This window comes from Zosterops lateralis, assembly GCF_965231275.1.
Source record: "Zosterops lateralis genome assembly, chromosome: 4".
Classification (NCBI taxonomy): Eukaryota; Metazoa; Chordata; class Aves; order Passeriformes; family Zosteropidae; genus Zosterops; species Zosterops lateralis.
This window is the reverse complement of record NC_139765.1, coordinates 51,906,256-51,929,698: the sequence shown is the minus strand read 5'-3', so window position 1 is coordinate 51,929,698 and position 23,443 is coordinate 51,906,256. Positions and strand designations below refer to the sequence as shown.

Here is a 23,443-nt window from a genome sequence, read left to right as displayed (position 1 = left end):
TCTTGTGATATTTATATGACGTTAAGAATTTTAAAAATGGGAATAGGATTCTTCTGTTCTTGTCTTCTAAAACCATTATGTGAGTTTCTGGTACCCACATTTTAAAATAGGGATGGAAATAAAACATTTTATCTTTAAGTATGTTGAGTTATAGTTGATTTGAGTGACATTGCTCCTTATTTATACTTATTTGAGAAGAAAATAGGGGTGTTGTATTATGTATCTCCTGATGTCTTAATTTTCAATATAAATATTAATATTTTCATAGATTAATTTTATTTATTAAAATTCTCTTTCTGTTAAAGCCAGAAGAGGATTTTTCCATTGTATTTCTTAGAAGCAAGCATTTTATACCAAAAACTGCATTTTAGCATAGAAAAGCTGGAAAATAAGGGGTGTTTTCACACTGATTTAAATTAAACACAAGGAAACATATTGTTATATAGAAAGCAAGAAGATAACACTTTTATTGTTCAACTGAATTCACTGAAGTGCAGAGCCTTGAGATTACCATCAGTGCAATTGTTTATTGAAAGGTTGATATTCTGAATTTACAGAATTTTACTTCTAAAATGTTTTCATGCATATGTATATGGTTAAGCCAACATGTTCAGTGAGATTTATACATGTTGACTGTGGTTGTTCAGAATTATCAGAGACACTCATATTCCAAACTGTGTTTTAATACACAGAACAAGAATTGCATTTGAACTGAAGCTGCAAAAGACAAACAAATCAACAGACTTGCGTATCCCTCCTTATCTGTGTACAATGTTTAACGTCTTGGTTGATGCCAAGAAACAGACAGCTAAACTCTGCATACTGGATGGGGGGCAAGAGGTAAGTGGAATTTTGTATGTTTAATTCCTGTGTTTGGTTGATCTGAAACATCACATACTGCAGACTGTCTTTACATTAATTTCAAACAAACCGAGATGCATCACATAGCTCTGTTGGAACAGAAGTGTGCATCAGCTGATCCCTATAAGCATCATGCGAGACACAGCCCCTCATCTTCCACCAGAGAGCACACAGAGTGCTTCTGTAATTTGTTTGCTTTGACCTGTGAGTCTGCTGAACATTCAGAGGATTTCTTGACTCACAGCCCCTCCAGGAATTTCTCTCAGGTTGCAACAGAAAAAGAGCCCACTTCAGGACTCCTTTGTGATTGTAAAATAGAGCCAAAATATTGTCCTTTGCAGACAGGTTTTAATTTATTAAAGTTTGGTGGTAAATGGATTATAGACCCAGTATTCATGTTGAGAAATATGATGAAAATAGAGGAAAGAAATAATCAGGCAATTTAATGTGGTTTTTTTTTATTTGGTCTCCAAGACAGGGACTGTTTTAGCAGTAGTCTGCTGTAGGACTGTAGATACTCCACAGTGGAGCGCAGATGTGCTTTTGAAGGATATGTAAACTTCACTGACTTCTGTCACTCCCATGTTGTCACTCCCAGCAGGAATAATCGGTGAAATGAAAAGGGTATGCCATGTAGATTGTTGAGACGACCAGCAAAAAATTAAAACTGTTCTTTCTGCACTAGTGCATTAGCATGTGATTTGGTTTCTAATTTTTTTCATTTGGTTTTGGAGAGACAAAATAAAAATATTTTTCAGAATTTTGCAAGAAAAAAATGTATGTCTGCTTTAGGCACCTTGACTATTTGGACATATCTTTTTCTGTTGATTTTTGCATTTCTATATTGTGTTCTTCATTTCATTGACTGATCTTTTCAAGTGAGCCTATTCTCTGTAATTGTCTTTTTTTTTTTCCTAATTCAATGAGACATTCATCATTTTCCTGTTATACCCTGTCGTCTTTATTTTTCCTTTTGGTTTTCCGTGACATGAACCAGTTTGCTAGTCAATGGGTAAGTGCCTTTTCGTTGTTTTTTTAATTTACATTTTTTTCACTGAATATTTACAGCCACTTTTTATTTTAAATGGTAATATTGCTTTTCATGTTAATTTGTTAGCCAGGCCCTCAGAATCCTTCACAGTCTGACTGTGCAACAGACTGATCCTCAGCTTCTCAGTTCCTTCCTTGTTCATATTCCAGGGTTGAAGACTTTATTCCAAATAAAGTCTTCACTCTTCTGCTTTTCAGACTCAGTGTCCTATCTTACCAGGTCACAAAGTTTTGGATTCTTTCACCTCTCAGTGAGGCTCATCAGGAGGAAACCACAACTATTAACTCTTTCTCTGAGCTTATGCTGCCATTTCACCTTTCTTGTGTGTACGAGCAGTAACCTGCAAACACACAGGTGCACGTGCTGCTTTGGGCACAGGCAATACCAGTACCTCTGTAATGACCTGCAGAAAGATGGCATAACCCCTTCTCCAGGATGTGCCATTCCTCTTGCCTGCTCTGGATTATGCCTTCTGCTCTGTCAGCCAATCCACTAGAAGCCAAAGTTCAGCCATCTCCTTAAAAGCCCAGAGTCAAATCATCTTCCCCAAGTATCTGAAGTTTTGTTTTGCTGAGGGTGACTTTTAGTGGACATTAGCACTGGAGAAGAGCGGGTTAAAGTATTTATGATTTCATGGTTTTCAAAATAAATAATGAAAAAAATCAGATTAATGTAATTTAAAAATTATTTCTAAAGAAATGTCATGGTTTTGGAACCTTGTTGTGGTTTATGAAAAGCTTGATTCAGTTCTTCTTTTGCCTTGTTCAGAAGTGAAGTTGCTGTTTATACTCCATTTCTACAAAATCATATTTGCTTTGTGGTGAGAAAAAAGAGGCAAAACCACAAAAAATACAAAAAAAAAAAAAGAAAAAAGAAAGAAAAAAATAAAACAGAAAACCCATTGATCTTACATACGTAGGTCCATTAAGGTCCATTAATTTACTGTACTGTGGAGATAAAGTTGCAGACACTTTCTGGGAGGGATGACTGATTTTTTTATGGCTCACGGGAGTATATATAGTTTTGACATTCATCAGTACAAGAATAATTGTTTATGATTTCCAGAGAGAAAGAAAGCGTTGCCTTCTGACGACTTGCAACAACAGACATCACACATAATTTGGGGTGATTAGACCCCTTAGCAGATCAAGACAATATTTTATTGGTCAAGACATTAATATGGTTGGAATATAATATATTTGAAAATGTAGAAAGCTCTTTCATGTGTTTCTGATACGCTCTTTTATTGTTCCAGTGTGACTGCAGCTGTTCGTCTGAGTTGTATATTTACATTTTTCAAGTGTCTTTAAACTTTAAAAGAAATTAAAAGCAAAAATTGACCTTTGGTGTTAGTATATGTGGGCAAACACATCTCATAGTTTTATTCTCTCTTACTTTAAAACCGAGTTCAATACTTGTGCTTTTTAGAAAATAGTTCCTAAAAATATTCAGCAGATCAAAATTAATGTTTTGATTTGTATGGCAACTCTGAAACAGATGAAAAATAGCCTTTAAAAACTTAGAACTCTGAAAACTATTCAGCTGGCAGCTGCTAAGTTAGGCTAATGTTTACACTGACCTCAGTACTTTTATTCCAAGCATTATGCTGTTAGCTGTTCCAAGTAGCCTTGAACTAGGAAGATAGGGTTAGTCTTTACAAGTCACATTTTCTGTGAAGTGGCTATTGGGGACAATCTTTGCTGTCAGATAAATGTTTCTAAAGGAAGAATTACTGTTTAAATTGATGTGCCTCCTTGACAGAATGGGATCCCTAGTTCCTGGTAATTTCAGAAGGGAGCTTGGTAGGATTATCTTAAAAGTCTTTCAGATTTATTTTAAAAGCATTTACTTAAAGGCACCTTCTTTATGAAAAAGCAAAAGAAAAAGTCTATGGAGAATGAAGTCTGTTTTATTATGCCTTCTATGGCCTATTAATTTGTTACCATCTATTCTACTTTGTTGATGAAATTTTAATTTTGCCCTTGCTTGAGCATATTGTAAGATTTGTATAAACTGAAGCTCACTGTGCTGACAGAAAGGCTCTTTCAGGATGAACAATTGGAGCTCATTTTATTTCTAGAGGACATTTAAAATAACTTATGAATGAGAGTTGTCAGACATGAAATGCTGTATTAATTAAATCTTATTCTAGTCTTTTTGCTTCTCCAGCTAAACCAACCCTTTAGAAAAAAATACATGGCCACCTTAATTATATAGGAGAAGACAAAAACTATCCTTCACATTCCTTCGCCTGAATAAGTATAAGAACTCAATTCATCTAAATAATAACCCCATTAGCTGCTTAACTCAACAGTGTACATGGGAAAATTTTCAACACAGAATGTAAGAAACTGTTGATTGGGTGGATCATTTTCAAGGGTTTGTTCTTCTGATGTTCAAAATGATAATTTTAAGTAAATCTGATCTGGCAGGGTTATCAGCTTTGCACCATTTATGACTTAAGACAAAAGTGTGTGTTCATATAAATGCTAATGCTTTTTTATCTTTTGAATTGAACAGCAACAATACCATTCAAAAATAGATGACTTGATTGAAGAAACTGTTAAAGAAATCATTTCACTTCTTGTTTCAAAGGTAAAACTATTTACATTTTATTTTATAACACAGCAGAAAATGGTTGAACTTCGGAGATGTATTCAAATATCACAGAGTTTTTCTATACACAGGAAAAATGTGGGGGACAACATGATTTGTAAATACTGCTTCTACAAATAATACTGAATTTACAGAATTAAATTTTATAACAATTGAGTAAACAATTTCTGTGCAGCCTGCTATTGAGATAAGTTTGTCTTCTGTGTTTGTGTTGTAGATGGGAATTGCTAGCAGCTAGTAGAACTGGTAGGACTAAATTTTATTGAAATTGTCTTATGTAATACCATGTGTTATTTTTTGTTGAATTTCTCACATGAGAACTTTCTTCCTATCGTTCAGTATTTAAATTTCATATTTAGAGGTGGACAATGTCCATGTTTCAGTTTAACTTTTTAATGAGATTTTGGTCCACAAACCATTTAATTAAAAATATTTTATAAGTTGTTGTTTCTTGAAATTGATTTTTAAGCTTTTATATTTAAAAATAAAATGTGTTTTGACATGATATAAGGACTTTGAGAATAAGGGAAGAAAACTTAATCAATATCTTGTCTTTCTGTAGCATCTCTACTCCAGTTAAAGTCTCAAGTGATTGATATAAAAAACAAGTATAAAAAAAAAGTTTCCATCTCAAATAGTTTGAAGGACACTGCAAATAATGACAGAAAAGAAAGATTTTATAAGAAGCTTTGTTATCTATGCATGGCAAACTACCCAGAAATATCTGATTTTCAATGTAGGATAGATAAGCCATATATTTACACTTTGTGAGTTAATGAAAAAAGTAAGACTCTGGTCATATTTTCATCATGCCTTTGTGTTTACTTGGCAGTCACAGCCTGCTGGGAGGGATGGGGGATGGGAATCTGCTTTTTAGATTGACACCTATCAGTTGAAGAGGAAGGCTTTGTAGAATCATTGTTGAAGTTTAAAATAAATGTGTCCACTTATTGATAACTGTGTAGAAGCCAGACATTTTTGGTCTAAAGTGAAATTTTAATGTAAACATAATTAAAAGCAGTTCAACTCAACAGTTTCAAGTTTTACTTGTTACCTACCATAGGTCCCAAAAAATCTTCCAGTTTTAGTGCTATTGAAAAGGAAGAGGAAGAAAGGGGAATTTGATCAGAAAAAAAGTCATGCTATTAAAAGTTAATTTTTTTTTTCTTACTATCTGAGATTATGAAAAAGGAAGAATATAGTCATATTCCTTCTGGATGTATGTAGAATGAATTCTAGAAACAATTGCTGTCAATACAGAGGGATTTGCATTATTAGTTATGAGAGCAAATACCAGAGGCTGAAATCTCAAAACAGGAAGCAAATATTCCATGTCATTGGCTGATCACTGGAAGCTTAACCAGTGTCTCCTCACTTGAGATGTGAAATACCAGTGGCATCCTGATTGCTTCTGTTCCAAGGCAGAAAGCTTCTGAGGGTACAAAGGAAGACTTGAGTTTTAGCTCTTGGTTTTGGCCTGAAAAAACGTACATCAATGTGCATGATAGCCATATGCATTCATCTTTTGCATCTAATATATTTTCATTATTGTCCAGCCTTTAACTCTTCATTACCTCTTTATTGTGTCTCAGTGGAATAAGTGTTTCAATCACTGTTTTTAGCTGCAAGTCATTTATGAAACTGAAAATAATACTTTTCTTTCAGTGGGTTTTTATTTGTTAAGAGCTGAACTGGGCACTTTTTACACAAGTCTAAAGCATTCAAGAAATCACAGGAATAGCACAAAGCAGTGAACAAAGCACAGTGTGTCTCAGGGTAACCAATTCATAGAATGTGAGCTATGTGCAGAAATGCTTTTAGAGTTTCACAAGTCCATACACTGACATCTCAGAAAACAAGTTTCCAGCTACATAACTAAGCCTTTTGTTTAAACAGACATCCTTGACGCTGAAATGTTTTGCTCTCTGTTATTTTGTATCCCACTTGTACTGGATTTGTGTGTTGGGACTGAGGACACCATGTTGTTCATGAAATCAGCCTTTTCCTTAGCCAATCTTTGCACAATAAAGTTGAACACTTTTCTGCAGAAAGAATCACTGTCAATCAGATAAAATGAGTTAAAGTATGAACAGCAGCTTCTCACAGGCATGCAACTGCAAAGCAGAAAGCTGGTATTTGTTCCAATAAAGCGGGTGCAGAAACAACTGCCACTCTCTCTCATGATGTGGATTTACTCTTTGATTGGCACCTATGTACCAGTGTCTTAATTAATCACTGTAAATATGACAGGTTAGATTGATAAATGACAAATGTAGGTTTGCACTTGCTCCTGCTCCTTGAACTGTTAAGAGCAGGGCTTATTGTAAAGTGATGATCTCAATTCCTCTGGAGGTGACACTGTTGTGACACTGTTACAGGGCCCATTAACAGCATGCCAGATGGAATTTTGTTCTGTCCTCACACTCATAAAATGATACTCTTGGTTGTGGGAATGACTGTGTTGGGAGGAAGGGATGGCTTTTAAAACAATCTGAAGCAATTTATATGTGTAAAATAAATGTGCATTAATGCCATGGCTGACAGATATTTTATGTTACCTACTGTGAATTACTTGAGCAACATAACATCGCAGAGGGACATGAAAAAGGAATTTGTTTGCTTTAAGGCAAATTTGGGAGAGTTTAAACATTAAGGCTGTAATCAATGTGATTCATAAGGGGTTTTTTTTCGGTCAAAACAAAATTTTGGCAAAAATACCTATTCATACATCTTACTGAGGAGTCACGCTACTCAGACAGTAGCAGGTGAAAGTCCAGAGGAGAGAAATCACATCATACCAGAGACTTTGGGCAAACATTTCCTTGCTTCCTTCTTGGCCATGGAGTAGCAGCTCAATAGCTCATGCTGCCGACAGAAAATCAGTGCTATTACACTTTCAGGTGAAGTCAGAGCTGGTTTTCTATTTAATAGCAAAAAGAAGAGAAACATGGTATCACAAGTCACCACCTTTAACACTTGTGCTCCACCATCTTTGAAGCTGTGGTCCTAGAAAATAACATGTGATTTCTTCCCAAAACACATGCTGAGTACACATACTGCTATATTCAACCACATTCTGGAGGCAGCAGTGTTGTGTTGGAAGCAGGCCCACCTAAGGAGAAACTTGGGGCTGGGTTTCTATTTCTGCTGTGGTTCAGCAGTTTCCATCTGTTAGATCAATAAGTGAAGCTGCAGAATTGATTTCAGCACTTTGTGAGATGGAGAAAATGATCAGATTTACAGTTCCTGTTGCCCTGTTGATCAACACAAATATGAGGAAGAAAAATTCACATTCTTATTCTAAATATTTAATTTTCATACTTGCACTTAGATTTTTCTCTGTGCTTTTCCTCTCCAGGTTGTTTCAGTGTTAGAAGGTGTGCTGTCTAAATTGTCAAGATATGACGAAGGTACTTTCTTCTCATCATTAGTTTCATTCACTGTAAGTGTTTGGATTCTCAAAGGTTCTGCTTTTCTTTCTGTGCATAATTCTGAAATTATGTGCAATTTGTAGTAATAAGTACTTACTGTGTTTTTTATGCTTAATTTTCTAAAGGTAAAAGCAGCTGCCAAATATGTTGATGTTCCCGTAAGTATAAGCCTTTTAGATTTATTTATTCTATTGTTCATAGTAATTCAGAAATTAGGGGGGTTTAGCTCACATTTTTTGTTGTTGACATTTTGCTTTCCTACAGAGATTCATTACAGCTTTACATAGAGTATTTAAACAGCCACTACAACAAACCTGAGAGGATGTTTCATTTCCCTTGTGCACTAAGTAACTCTCAAAGCAAACTGTGGAAAGGTTATTCTCAATGCACTTTTTCAGTTGTGGAAGAATGAGGATTGTAACTTTGATACTCCTTTGTGGGGGTCTTTCTGATAATTTGGATGAATTGTTGAAATGTGTAGTATAAGCAACAAGTAAAAGCATCATACTTAAATATCCATTATTTCTTGAGTTCTTACTTCAGGACTCAGGTCTGCTTATTTAACCCCTTACTTGCTCAATCTCCATTTGATTTACCTTTGGTTGTGCAATATTTGTGTGCTATAAATGAAAAATAAAGGAGCAACTGTTGGAGTTCTTTTATACATAAAGGCAAAAGGTTAAAATATTTTTATTAGAGTATGAGACTAGAATATTTTTTTCTTTAAATAAACAAAGTTATGTAATATTGTCATTTTTACTGTCAATATCTCTTGTTCTCTCTTAAGTCTGTATTCTCATCCCTATTTAAAGCAGTTCTAAAAAAATCTTATTTTCCAAGCACAACAAAAAAAGACTACAATTCTTACATAAGTGACAATTATTATAAAAATGAAAAATATTAAATTAAAATGTAGATGAATGCCAGATATGCTAAACTGTGTGGTGGCCAGAAAAACCTTCAGCAGTTCTATCCTGAAAAATGCGATCTTAAATTATTTTTTTTTTTTAGTCCATGCGTGTTAAATAAAAGGAAAAAAACTCTGTTTCTGGAATTTGTTATTTTGCTGTCTTTATATTTGTTTTATTCAAAAGATAAATTATAACATTTCTGTTGTTTTCAAATGATGTTTTCAGACTTTTTTCTTATTTAATTGCCTGGTTTTTTTGTACCTTTGAAAGTGCTCTTTTGTTTCATAAAAAAGAAAAATGTGGGCTGTCTTTCATTAGAAGGAATAACCTAGTATCAAATCCAGTTAATTTAGTTTACCTTTTGTTAATATACTGTGCTGGGTAGGTGCCGCAAAAGATCCTTATAGAGGCATTTAAGACCCAAAGGCCTCAAAAAAATAGTGCACAAACTACAAATTCATTGGCTTTCAGGTAACATGGAAAACTCTCCAAATTACATATCTGAGGATGAGACATCAAAGTCCTTTGGCTTCAACGTACATTGATGTTGAAGTTCACAACAAAAATAAGACTGAAAAATTCCTGGGGAATATTGCAAATCGGGTCACACAAGGGTGCACTCACTGCTCCAGAGAGAAGCAGGCAAGTGGGGAGATGGTTGCTGGAGCCCCACTTCCTTTCTCACATTCACCACATGAATTGTGGTGCTTGGCTTGAAGAAAGGACCAGATTATTTCCAGGTTATCAAGATCCTTGCCTTATTACAATGTCTTCACATCCCAGCTTTTTCACAAAGCCGAGCATTTAAACTGGACTGTAGTTCCACAGTTGTAAACTACAAATGTAAACTGTGCTTCAGGGAAGCTGTGGATCTGACCAGACAAAGACTTTCCAAATTCTGGAAGTCTTTTTACCTGGATTGAAAGATTTGCATAGGCTGGGAGTTGCTTTTGCTTCTTCATGTTCTTTTGTTGTGAAGATGCAGTTGAGGCCAAGAGCCCTTACTGTCACAACTGACAGCAGCTGTCCAGTCTGAATAGGGCCTAAAATCACCAGATGTCAAAGTTAAAAGTTCCAGCTGTAAGAGGAGGCTGAAAGTTGTCACATCACAAGGTCATCACCTGGGCTCACAGCTGAAGTGAGAAGTGGAGTGAGAGACGAATGTACATTGAGCTCTTGGTAGTGTGACAGTGACCTAGCAAGCCTGCATTGAAGCTAATTGAATGCCTCATGGTTCTATTTTGACCTAATATGTTGTAAAATTTCTTCTTGTCCTTCCTTACCATATAGCTGTGTGTGGGAAAGTTACTTACAAATGACCACAGTCAGCCCTTTTTTTTTGATGAAGTTGCAAATATGTGCAGACTTGCAGTGTGGCATTCTGCCCCTGTGCCCCACCTCCATCTGAGTGGGATCACTTGGTGCATCTGGGGGAGGAGGAGGGAGACAGGGGGTTTGGGGGGGTTGTTTGAGTGTGTGGATTTGACAGAGTTTTTGATCTTCGATTACCAGGATTTGGCAAATGGTGAAAAATATGCTGGTTTGTAGTGAAATAAAAAGAAGCTGATTAGGCAAAAAAAGATGTTAGAAGAAAATGAAGCACTGATTAAATGAGTAAATGAGTACTGAGAAAAATGTTTTAGAGGGAGGATGACTGGTAAAGGGGATTAAAAAGTTAAATAAAAGTAAATAAAAATAGTAAATTATTCAAAAGGAAGACATTCCTGGATGATTTTTGGTCATTTTGAGGAAATGGTTAATTCCATTTCTATTGAGAGACAATACAATAAATAGACAATAAATAGTTGGACATGAGGGTGCACTCTCCCTAGAAAGCATCCCTTAATTTCTTAGGACCAGGTTTGGAAAGATAGACACATACTTGTGGTTCATTTGACAGATAGGTTAGTAAAAATGCTATCTACTGCTTTCTGTTGGCCCTTCTATTCATTCATCTTACTAGAGAATTATGATTAATTACATTCAAGAAAAGAAAAAAAAGTAGTTTTGTGGGGTTTTTTAAATGTTTAAGAAAACATGCAATGTAAGCCTCAATTTTTCAGAATGCTCTTCAAGAAGTGGGACATATGCAGTCCCAAGGAGCTCTCATTGCTTTCCCCAGCTATGCAGAGAGGGCTGGCTATATGGACATTACGTATGTTTTGGTAATTGAAACCCCGACAGAAAAAATAGCAATAGTGCAAAATTTCCCAGACTAGAAAGAATAATATGTCTTGTGATTTTCTAAAAATAATAATGAAAAAATCTTGTTGCTATTATGCTCTCCTTATTGGTAATTGCCACAGTGTGCAAGGCTCTGCATTGGAAAAAAAATGTGGCTGCTGTGCAGGTGGAAGAAATCAAATGTGTGGAGGAAAAAACCACAAATGTTGCAAGTAGTGCTTGAAGGATGACATTGGTTCTCTTTTTAATGCTGTGTTTTGATTACTGGAAATGCAGAAGCTGATTTGAATACACAACTCGTCCAAATCCACTATATTCCTTCGTTAGTTTCTCTTAAAGTCCAAGCAATTCATAGGAGATGCAGAACAACCTAATTTTTTTTCTTTTTTTTTTAATATTCAGTTCACAGAGCAAGTGAATTAATGAAAATTGGGAAAGAATGCAGTAAAATTGAGGTTAAAGAAAGTATGTTGTTAATCTCAAATGATGATTATTCCTTAATCACATAGAGATGATTTCATTGTGTTCAATTTCTCATCATGTAAGTCAGTTTTGCATACAAATAATTCTGTCATTAGCCAGTCATTTCTACACACATTTGCTGCATTGACAAATACAACCAGAGCAATTACTCATACAAATTGAGCATCCAGTTACATGCTCATGTATATACTGCTTTTTGTTCAGAAAGGTATGTTTTAATCCCTTTGTAGGAGCCAGTAATCTATGCCAGTTACTTAGAGGGCACAGAAGGAACCTAATCCTCCCTCTCTTCATATGGGCCACCTGTCATAGCAAGTGTGGGGAGGCCATTTGAAGGAGCCAGGGCTGACAGCAGTGCACAGCTCACACAATGCCAGCCCTCTCGCTCCACTCCTGCCTTTATGTGGGGATCAAAGGTATGAAAAGGGGCCTCACACATGTGCCAGCATTTGACTTATGGGGTCTTGTAGAGGCCAGAGAAGGAGCTCTGCCTCCTACCAGGCAGACACACATGGGGACCTTCCAGATACATTCATTTTCAAATATCACACTTGTACTGCATGCCCTTGTTTAGCTGATTTTAAGAATCAACATTTTGAGGGAAATAAGTGTTTATTTGGGTGGGGCCATATGATGCTAGTCATTTTTAAGCTGGATTTTCTTGTAGAACTCTATTTTTTTTAAAAAAAAAGGACCACAGAAGGGGTATTATCCTTATGCTTAGGGCTTCTCCTGGCTTCCTCCTCCTCTGTATAGCCAGACCTGGGATCTGGCACTTCTGTTTTCCAATCTGTGAAAACAAGCTATTGTAGAATTGGAGGGAAAGCCCTGCAGCATCTGTTTTAACTCAGCAGTATTTTTGAGATAGCTCTTAAATGGCAGTCAGAAGGATGACTACCAATCAGTGAGAAAGCTAAAATAGCATAGTAAAATATAACTTTATGGAAGAAAGAAAAGCATATTTTAATACCAAATTTTGTCATAGGGACTGTAGTGATTTAAAAACCTTTTGCACTAAGAACCAAAATCCTGGTGCATGACTCTGTTGCCCTATGAATACAATGAAAAGGGGCAATGTGTATGAAAAGGTGTTTGTGTAAATGCTTGCAGAATCACAGTTTAAATTTTCCATTACACTTCTCAAAATACATACATTTCCTCCTTGCCAAAGTTGCTGTTTCTTTTCAGCAAGAAGATGTTTTTGGAGGAGAGAAGATGCATTGCATTTTTTCATTTAAACAGAACAATTTATTTTATAACCACGTGAAATTAAAATGTTATCTTTATAAGAGACTGATTATACAAATGGTGCACCTTCCTTCCTGGCTTACATATTTCATTTTGTAAAGAAGTTATGGGAATGAAGATCTAGCCATGGATACGAGTAGTTTTTATTCCAAAAGTATTTTGACTGATAGTTTAATTTTATAATTCCAAAGCCCAAGGGATGAACCTTGCAGTATTTAGAGAAGAACTTTCAGGCAGTGAAATTTTCCAACATGCTCTTTCATTTACTGCTGGACACTGAATAAGGAGCTCCTGTGTTTCTCACAATAGCCCCCTCCAGCTCATCACTCCTTTTCATTGCATTGTTCCAACCATGCTGTAGTTAAAATTACTCCCTCCAGGATGCAAGGGAAGGGAAAGAGGTGGAGAGGAGTGCAAACACAAAACTGGATGAATTTTTTTTATTGTATAGTTAATCTCTAGCATCTGTTCTCTTCTTTGAAACATTAATGCTTTGGCAGGATAGCAAATCAGTAAAACTAGTGTAGTGGGTTGAGACTGGTTTCTTGGTTTTTGGTAATACAAGTTCATTTAATACTCTATGATGCTAAAAAATGTTCTGTGACAAATGCCAAAGTGAGAATAAACATAACTCAAGTCTTACAAATGTACATGATTTTCACTGAGTTTATGCCAAACTGTTGCATTGCAAAATGCTGTTCAGAAACTCAGGTGTACCTCGCCTGTAGGAAAACGCCTAATATCAGGGGCAGCATTAAACCCACTGCAATCTTTTAGCAGCAAAATGTTTGAATTCCTGGAAATAAAGGCAATGCAGCATTACTTTTCACTAGGTGCTTCAGGCAGATATTGCCAGTGGGAGCCATGCACGTCAATCATAAAACAGCTTCTGCAACATCTTGGAAACTGAAATAATGTGTTTTAACATTTTGCTCTGTGTTAAATAGACACTATGATACTGTTTTCCTCTTCAAATAGGGAAAATCAAGCTGTTTCTTCTTTATCCTAATTTATTGCTATGAAAAATTTCCTGGCAGTCAGGACCCACCTACCAGTGAATAGTAAGAGACAACCTGCACCTGTGGGATTAGGTGCAGCAGCAGGAAGTAAGAGCACTTGCAGTATATAATTAACAAGGATTTTTAAAATTTTTTTCCCCCAAACAGCATGTTCATCTTGCCAGGTTAACTAGTGATTAACCCTAAAAAAGAATGTGCTGAAGCCTACACCCTTGTTTCAACTCATTCACTTGCCAGTGTATTCAGTTACTTGTGTAACCAGCGACAAAGTAACCCTATTTACAACTCTTAATTTCCTGGTATTTTATTTGATGTCTTTGTGCTTCCAGTTTCTCTATTCATCTCTTTGTCTGGTTCTCTTTCATTTTCAGATAGGCAAAACAGCTTGTCTGCTGTTCTGAATAAAACAAACTTTTAATAACTTCTATCATTCAAAAACCCACCTTTTTCTTGGGAAAACTTTCAGACAATATTTTTTTACTTACCTGGATAACATACCAGGTTAAATTTTTCTCCCAAAGATGTACAAATAACTCTCATTAACTTCAGCAGATGTTCTGCCAGAGACTCAGAGAAGATTTTTTTTTTTTTAGTATGGATGTGGAGACTGGAATGCTTTAGTCTTTTCAATTAAATGCCCCCTGTGACAGTTATTTAAAATATATCTCAGTTTCTATTTGTTTGTCTAAGGTACATGAAAATTCTTAGTTGTTGTTTGTTTGTTTAATTTTGTATTAACTTGAGGTTTTTTTCTGATGGCTAATAATTTAAAACAAATCAATAGAGGATAGTGTAATCAAAGGTTTTCAAATAATACATAATTCCTATTAAAAAAAGTTAAAATATTAAACATACAGCATTTAAACTATTTTGATGCTTATAATAGCTTTATTTTCTTCTTCCACGTGTTCAGAGAAAACAAACTCAATGCATGCACTATGAAGAGATAATGAAGTGTTTGATATACTGTTGGTTCATTTGGTGTTTAATGTGTACTTTGCCCACCATAAGCAAAGATTATTAACCTTCAATGGTTTTGGTGAGATTTAAAAGAGATAGTTTGAGTATTGATAATCTACCTTATCCAGACTTACTTCTACTGTAGTCAGATGCTCTTTGAAAGGAAAATTAATTTTTTTCCACAGCAATTTCAAAGATAATTATCCTGCACACATTAAGAAGGATGAAGTGTTTTAAAGAACTGTAATTCTAATTGGTAAATGTCACCAGCTGTTGCAGTTACTCTTACTTATGTATATTCTTTTAATGATTACACTCCTGTGCCACAAGCTACATGAAAATATATTCACTAGGTGTGAAATTCCCATATGTCACACCTTCAAGACTAGGTAAACATCTCAAAGATAAGGGAGTTAATGCTGATAGGAAATGTTACTTTTCTTGCTTTGGCTGTCTGCAAGATGAACATTTTTTATTGAACTTAGTAAAGGAAATATTCTATTAATTGCAGAACCACTAGGTTTTAGAATTCAGTGGAAGATTCATTAATACATTTGAATGTATATTTTCAAGAACTATAATCAGCCTATAATTTACTAGATTATCTCCTTCACCCATCTCTGGAGATTTCAAAATATTTTTCCATTATTCCTCCAAGTTAACTCTAGTCCAATTCCTATAAATTGTGTATCAGGTTTTAGAAAGTACGTAAGGTTTCAACACTGATTGTATTGTCTTGTGCCATCACAAATGAGTATACTAAGGTAAAATATGGAGTTTCCTGTTTTAAATCTGCTTCACTTTGTGATTTGTCTTAATATGAAAGCATTTCAATCACATTTTAGTGGAGGTACTTTTTTATGAAGAAGATTTCTGTTAATCAGGTTTCCCAGCAGAAAATGTTTTGTCTATTGAAGTCTTAGAATTTTTTTTTTATCCTATGCTCAGAAGTTAGGTGTGTGATGCAGGTGTAAATATCAATGGTCCTGCTTTCCTCTTAAGAGTTTTATCTAAACATATATAGATGGGATAAGTTTTTGCAATGAGCTTTCATTGCCTCAGGAATGACCAATCCAAATGAAGAAGATATTTCAGTTTTTCACTGTGAGTTTTGGAGATGCTACAAGTATTAAAGCTGGCCATCATTCCACATTTAACAGTTACTTTTAAAAAATGAAACTGCCATATATGCACATGTATAAATGAAAAAGAAAATCTTTTTATTTCGGAACATATTCCTCTATATGTCTATGATTGATTCAGCATAAAAAGAGTTGAACCTCATAAACCAGGAGGTTTCACTCACTGCAGCTTTGAAGAAAGAATGCTCCCATGCTGTTACTGTAACAGGATGACAGCAGTTTCTAGACAAGTTTTAAGTATGGACATGTTGCACCTCTCCTTCCCTCTTGTGCTCAGATCTGTTAATATACATTACAAAATATTACATACAAGATAATAAGAAATAAGAAAAAATTAGGTATTATAAAACTTAGCATTCTTTTGCATGCCAGGAACATTGTAAGCTAATGTTTGGAAGTCAGTAATACTTTTATAAGCTTGCTCACAAAGAGGGCATTTGCTGAAGACTTCCCAAAGTGCCTGTGTGCATTCTTGGTTCCCATTAGAAAAAAGTGAACTCCTTGCCACCTCTGCATGCACTGCCAAAAGGCAAGTTGCAGGCTGTTAGGACTGTTACTAGGGAACAACTTTTCATGACTACAGAGATCCAGAAACCGCAGTTGGATTCTGGAGAGATTCAGAGGAGAGAGCATTTAGAGCCATTACTGTGCCTGTACAGCTGTAGTATCACAGACACACAACATATCCTAGCCTGAATCATGTTTGGGGGTGTGGTATAAAAATTATGCCTGCTCTGCTATTCATACAGGCATGTGTTGGTACAAGAAGGGAAGAATTTCGGTCCTTGCTCCTCCCCTAGCCACCCTCTGGGCTGACTGCTCCAGTGCAACAACAGTTTACAAAATACAAGTGTACAGGACTCAAACCAGCCTTTTTATGCCACTGCTCTCATGGATGTGCTTAGTTTAAATTGCAGTTATTTGAAGCTAACATCAAACGCAAAATTCAGCTGTACATTAGAAGTAAATTAGAAGAAATCTTAGGCAGTGAAAAAGGAACTGAATGCTTTTTTAAGCATTTTGTGAATGTGATAGCAGGATTCAGGTCTCCACACTCAGGCTGGAGTGGCTATCTATGAAAGCCTCACTATCAAAAAAAGGGGAAGATGTTCAAGTTTGCCATTGATGTTGCCAGAGCCAGAATTTTATTTAACTGCATATGGCAGTTGATTTATGGCTCAGAACATCCATAAATTAAAACATGTAGAACTACATTGATAGTGAAACCTCGTGAACATGTTAACTAACACAGAATTCACAGCAGATTTTTTAATACAGTTTGTACATGTATGAGCATTGTAACATTTGTTTTCATTATGTTTAACTTCTTTTGAGTTTCAGTTGTTGAGGGTTTTTTCTTTCCTTTCCCATTACTTTCTCCCCTTCCTTTTTGTCTTCACAGAAACCAGGAATGGATCTAGCAGACACCTACATTATGTTCGTTCGGCAAAACCAGGATATCCTTCGAGAAAAGGTCAATGAGGAAATGTACATAGAGAAGTTATTTGATGTAAGTAACTAGCCTTGAAAAGTTTGCTGCTATCACTACTACATCAGAAGGGATAAGCTGGACTTTGATGGTGTTCAGCAAGCTGTTTAGATATTCTTCTCTGTTGATAATTTTTTTCTTTTGCTCATTATTTACAAGCTTCAGCTGTCAAGGGTGACCTTTCTTTAAATATTTTCTGTGTGAAACTTTTAAGTGCTAGAAGACAGAAATAAAATTGATAGAATATTAATATTTGAAATGGTAATTTTTCCACCGTGAGTAATCCAATTGTATTCCATCTTTTGATTTTTAATTTGTTAATGGAGAGAATTGCATTGGTGTGGTTTTTGCAGACCAAATTTCCCTAAATTCTGAAGTTTTATATATTACTGCCTGCTTGTATACAGAAAGAGTACACAGATGCCGGGTACATCTGTGGGTTTGACTGATGCTTCTGTGGGATGACTTTTAGACTTCTGTTTTATGGATTTCCAGTTTAAGACTTCTAATTTCTTAAAGTTGACATTTATAAACATTTATTGAATTTTCAAACTCATTTTCAAAGTTCTAATCTGACTTCTGCAAGTTCAGAGTAATCCTCATCATCAAAGTGCACACACTAATTTTCCTCAGCTTTGATGATAACTTCTGCACTCTTCCTCCATTCATTCCTTTGCCCTGATTCCTCTTTTTTTTTTTTTTTGTTAGAAATGATCACATTTCAGTTCATTCAAGTTATGACTACTAATTTATGTCTAGTATGTCCTTTTCTTAATTGCCTGAAGGAGAAGCTGTAGGCAGCTGAAATAGTACCTTCCATATAAAATTAAAGCAGTACACATGTAAAGTATATGTAAAATAAAGCTATTTAACTATAGGCTTGGATCAGTTAACATGACAATTATCTCAGTCACAATTATATCGGAATTTGAAGAGGAAAAGAAGTCATCTCTAGTCATCACTGTGAAATGGAATTTATTACAAAACTAATGCTGGAACATAATACAGACTTTGAAATGTATTTATTTGTGTCATCTCCTAAGTATTTTAGAAAGCTTTGCTGGCAGTTTTATTTAATTATGCAAGTTACAGCAAATGTTTTCATAACAGCAATTCACAGCCTTTACTGTGACACTACAGTTGTGGCAGTCACAGAAGGTCCCATAACATAGACTCTCAGCCGTGGTGTGTCATGTCAGTGTTTGTTGTTTGTTAGACCGGGTGGTCAAAATAAGACTTAACTCTCAGATTTTATATTTCCAGACGCTCCCAGGCATCTTTACAAAAAAAAAAAGTATCATCTGTTTTATTAAGCTAAGTGCTAATACGTGTGAAAAGAATGATTTTATAAAAGCTTTGATGCCCTGCAGGGGTAGAAAAATTATCATCCATCCAGCTGGCACCTTCACAAAGTACTAAAACCGTATTAGCAACTTCTGCTTCAGTTTGCTTTTGCAATGAATCTGCAAGCATATGTTTCATTTTCAAGTTTCTATTTTTTTGTTTTTCTTTGGGGTTATTTTTTGCTTATGTTGTCATTTCTGAATGTTAATAAAATCATCTGCCTAAGGCCAAGTCTAACTCTCACTGGAGAGACCATGTTGACTTTTTTGATGTAGTGGGATGGGACTGAGTTTCAGGCTGTGTCAACGTGGGGCACTGACCAGGGCTTGGACATGGGCCTGAGAACTGTCAAGGGATCCTCCACACCATTTAGTCACCAGCACAGCTCCTGGCATGATTTTGGCTTAGCACTAACACAAGGACAGGGCTTCAGCAGGTCTGGGTTAACATGAGTTAAGGAGCTCTTCTGAATTTCATTTCAGCAATTAAGCTTTCCAACACAATAAAACATCTCCTGTATGGACACAAGTTCTGATACAGCACTTGCCTCTGAGTTTGCAAACCCATTTCTGTCCCCTTTTACTCAGTGGTATGCATTGTATGCTGTTGTGACCAATGCTTGTATCTGTAAGAAACCAAAAAATAGATACATAATATATATTTTTTTGTATCAGCATCTATTTCTGTCTTTATTTTTCTTTCTACATGATGGTATCACATTTCTATGTAACATCACACTGGGAGATATAATTGATTGGACAGATTCAGCATTAAAAAAGCATTAAGAAATACAGAAGCTCATAGCATGCCGAAATGTAAAACAGAATCATGTCACTCTGTTAATTCACCTTTCCTTACACTAATCCAGATTTAGAACATTATGACTGAGCAAGATTTTGCAAATTATTTTTGAAGGGTTTTTTTAAATTATTGCTTTCAGAAAACCTAGGTACTCTTTTTATAAATTCAAATCTATCAAGTTACATTTCAATAGAAAGAATAAAATATATTCACATTTTTATGTAAATGTACTTGAAGCCATTGGACTGGCTAGAGTTGTAGATCACAGGTGCTTCCCTCTTAAAACACATTGAATTAGTATCAGCTAAGTAATCATCAGCCAAGTGAAAAAGGAAAAGTGCACTTTCCTGTGCTTTAGCCAGTGAAATACTTCATCCAGAATAACAAAAAACCTGACTGTTCTGTTTGCTAGAAGTCTTAGTTATAAATATAGAGAAGATCAGGCCTGAGACACTATTTTAACCCAACAAAAATGTTAGTTGCAAACTATGTCCAGATATCCAGGGTTGCTATATGCTAACAGCTATTACATAACAAAGATCATTTAAATTTAAGAATACTATTGATACAAGTACAAATGCCTGCCAGTCATTCGAGTCACATGATGTTAAGGCTAGGAATTTTAACATTTTTAATCTACCTCAGAAGTTTCAAACTGGAGAGAAGACAAAAAAATGTGTAGTGTTTTATGGCTATAAAACCTATAAAAGCATTGCCCTACTATGCAAAATAGGAAAATAAGGAGAATGGAACTTAAGCTTGTGATATGAACCCTTAAATATGAAAGAGGTTCAGATCTCCAGTGACTTTGAAGCAAGACTGGGCTGATAGTTTTTTCTGCACCATTTTTAAACTATTTAAATTTTTGCTTCAGTACATCTGCTGATCATGCAGGAAAACCAAGGGGGAATTTATTTTTCCAACATTTCCACTGAAAAAGTTTCTGGATACATTTCATTATTATCTCTTCCAGAAGGGCTATAGATAGCAGGCAGAGTAATATGTCCCAGTGTCCCGGTAGCATTAGTCTCTCCCAGGTCAGTGTGCTGCCTCCCTGTTCCCAAAACTAGTCACTGGGTTTGAAGTCACAAAGATTTTTCAATTGGTTAGTTCAGCAAAGACATGGGAATTTTTGCCTTCCTTTGCAGTATGGGACATGGTCTTCTTCCTAAAATTAGCTAGGAATTTTGTCTGTCAAATTCCTTCTGTCACAAGGATTCAGGACATTTATCTCACACTCTCATGCAGTAACAGCTTGCAGTTGAGGGCATGAGGAGAGTAGTATTTATTTGTTTTTAACATCACACTTCTTAAAGAGCACTTGAAACATTGGTATGATTAAAATCTTCAGCAGCTCTAGGTTAATGTTTTAGAAACAATATATCGCTTTAGTTTTGGATTATTTTGTAAATAATTTTAAAAATACTTGTTTTCAGAAAAAACAATAAATCAAGTTGGTGAATAGAAAAAATTAAATATTTAGAACATAATTACATGAACCTAGAATAAATAAGGAATAATACTAATTATTATTAATGCCTCTCTTATTTATAAAGATAATCATTTTCATGGATAATGTAAGAGCATCTGTGCAGCCTATCAAAAAACAGTGCTGTGTATCTGATCACAAAATTATCAGATTTTAAAAATACTCAAGTATGAAATTCCCATAGGATCTGGTTCTACCTTCTCAAAATCAATAGAGTTTTTACCATTAACTTTAATAAGTGCAGTGCTGAGTCCATAAACATGCCAGGTTTTCCCATTGATTAGACTTATATTCATGTTTCTACTAGAATTTTTAAGATGTGACTAATAAATCTTGAACTCCTGAGAATTTTAATATACATCAAATTTGTAAATTAAAAACTATTTCCTTTAAACAAAATTGGATTTGCTCTTGAAAAAGCATTTTTAAAATTTTGCGTACAGCTCTTTTAAAGCATCAATGCAATACTTACTTTCTGTAATAATGTCTAGTTCCCAAGTGCCACCTGGGTAGATTCTCACTTTCTTGTACCTGTGAATTGCATGTGAAGTATGGATATTCAAAAAAAATCATTCCGGACATTTTTGCTTCAGATTCTTTCTTGATGTATTCGCCATTGAAAGTGTTATCTAACAGGTTATATGTGTGTCTATTGTGGAAAACTTAGGTGTAAACAGATGTATGATTACAGTTTTATCAAGACTATAAATAGTGCAGTGAAATCTTTATACAGTAAGAGATTGCTGCTCTGAGAAATAAAGAATGGTTTCAGTGTTCAGCCATTGATACAACTGAAAGGGTTTCCAATTTTTTTAGGCCATAATTTCTGGAAAGCCTCTTCCCAAGTCTACCGTAAGCACATGAAATAGTCAGAGTGCACATCCTGGAAAGGTGAGCGCTGGAAAAGTGGTGCCCATAGTTATCTTGTACAAGATGGCACCTGCAAGCAGATGTTGGCTTTGGCCCTGCTTGCCCGTCTCTTCTGGGTGCTAAACTGGTGTGGTGTGGTGCAGTATTCCTGCTGACTTTACAAAGACTGCCCATGTGGGAGGACTTCCTGGAGGCTGTGGCCTTGTGCATGGTAACAATTCCACAAGCTGTGTAAGAGTTGTATATGGCAGGGAACTCATACAACTGTCTTTGGAGTTCTTCAGTCAGAAAGTCCGAACATCTTTATTGGCAGTTTAAAAGCCTAAGCACTGCAAATTTACACAGCTGGTTTTGTCTTTTGTGTTTCAAAGGTTTGGATGTGACATGATATTCTTTTTCTCTTGAAAAACTACTTGTGATTTGTCTTGAATGTTTATTAAATGCTAGTGGTGTTCCCATATTCCAACGATTATTTTCATTTTCCATTAGTAGCAGGAATGGACAATTCAAGTTCAATGATGTACTTGAGATTATTTGAGGTCTTAATTATTCTTCAAAGGTTATAATGATATGTACTCTGCTCAATGGCTAAATGAAGAGATCCATTCTCAAACAAACATATAATTTCTGTTTGCCATTCATTCTGTTTGCCAAATGCTTTATTCAATTGCCTAATTTCTATAGGTTTTCTGACCTATTACAAAAAGAAAAAGTGTTTAAAAATGTGCAAATTGTGGTGTTATGCAGCTAAGAGGAACACTTAATTAAAATTGAGTTTTCAGTAGTACCAACTCCTTATGCTGCTTATGTCTACCTCAAAAGCACTATTTTTGTAGTATTTAATATTCAACAATGTTTTTCTAGAAAATTTCAATTGTGATTTTTTTCCTTATTCTCAAATTACTTCCTGTCACGCTAATTTTAATAGGTAATCTTCACTTTTGTTGTTATACAATTATTTGCAAGTGTGTGATTTGACAAAAGGTCTGCTTGGTTAAAGGCCACATTTGAATCAAAAGCTGTGTTTGTATTAACCTCTGAGAAACATGAGAGGACCGTGCCTAATTACTTAAAAAAATACTCAACAAAAATGGATTGTAGCTTGTTGATCTTCTTATTTCTTTGATAACTCAGAGTAATCTTCAAGAAATATGTGGGCTTCTTTCTCAGATTCTTGAAATTTGATCACAGTGCAAAATTGTCCTTTGGCGCAAACCCAGAAATACACATCTTTGCATGATGCACCTGGACATATGTGGCAGGTCTGGTAGAATCAGCTAATTAACAACACAGGCTTAAACAGGCACCTCATCTGGCAGTGTAGTTAGTTGCCTGATGGTGCTCAGCAGGATTTGGTAGTGCTTTTTATTTTTCTATCCTAATGGTCTGCTGCCCACCTAATTTTGCCTTATTGTCAGCCACTACTTACCGCAGCTTGAGGCCCTCCCAGGAGGCTAAATTATTATCAAAGGATTAGGGAGATGTAGCCTTGCAGCTCTGACATTTCTGATTACTTGTCTATGCCAGAACAGTAATTAGCTGTG

At 35.4% G+C, this 23,443-nt stretch overlaps 1 protein-coding gene across 5 annotated transcripts in view; it reads left to right on the top strand.

The window, feature by feature from the left end:
• The window catches only part of CADPS2 (calcium dependent secretion activator 2), a gene marked incomplete at its 5' end in the record, with an annotated part of 283,646 nt that overhangs the window by 244,781 nt on the left and 15,422 nt on the right, over positions 1-23,443 (top strand). For 3 of the 5 annotated variants that reach the window (XM_083860057.1, XM_083860054.1, XM_083860058.1), the window contains 6 exons: positions 693-840; positions 1,859-1,873; positions 4,433-4,507; positions 7,887-7,970; positions 8,085-8,117; positions 17,309-17,416. In XM_083860057.1, the coding sequence (XP_083716183.1) occupies positions 693-840; positions 1,859-1,873; positions 4,433-4,507; positions 7,887-7,970; positions 8,085-8,117; positions 17,309-17,416 (463 nt within the window). The remainder of the gene's footprint in view (positions 1-692; positions 841-1,858; positions 1,874-4,432; positions 4,508-7,886; positions 7,971-8,084; positions 8,118-17,308; positions 17,417-23,443) is intronic. The other 2 variants (XM_083860055.1, XM_083860056.1) reach the window with 2 other exon arrangements.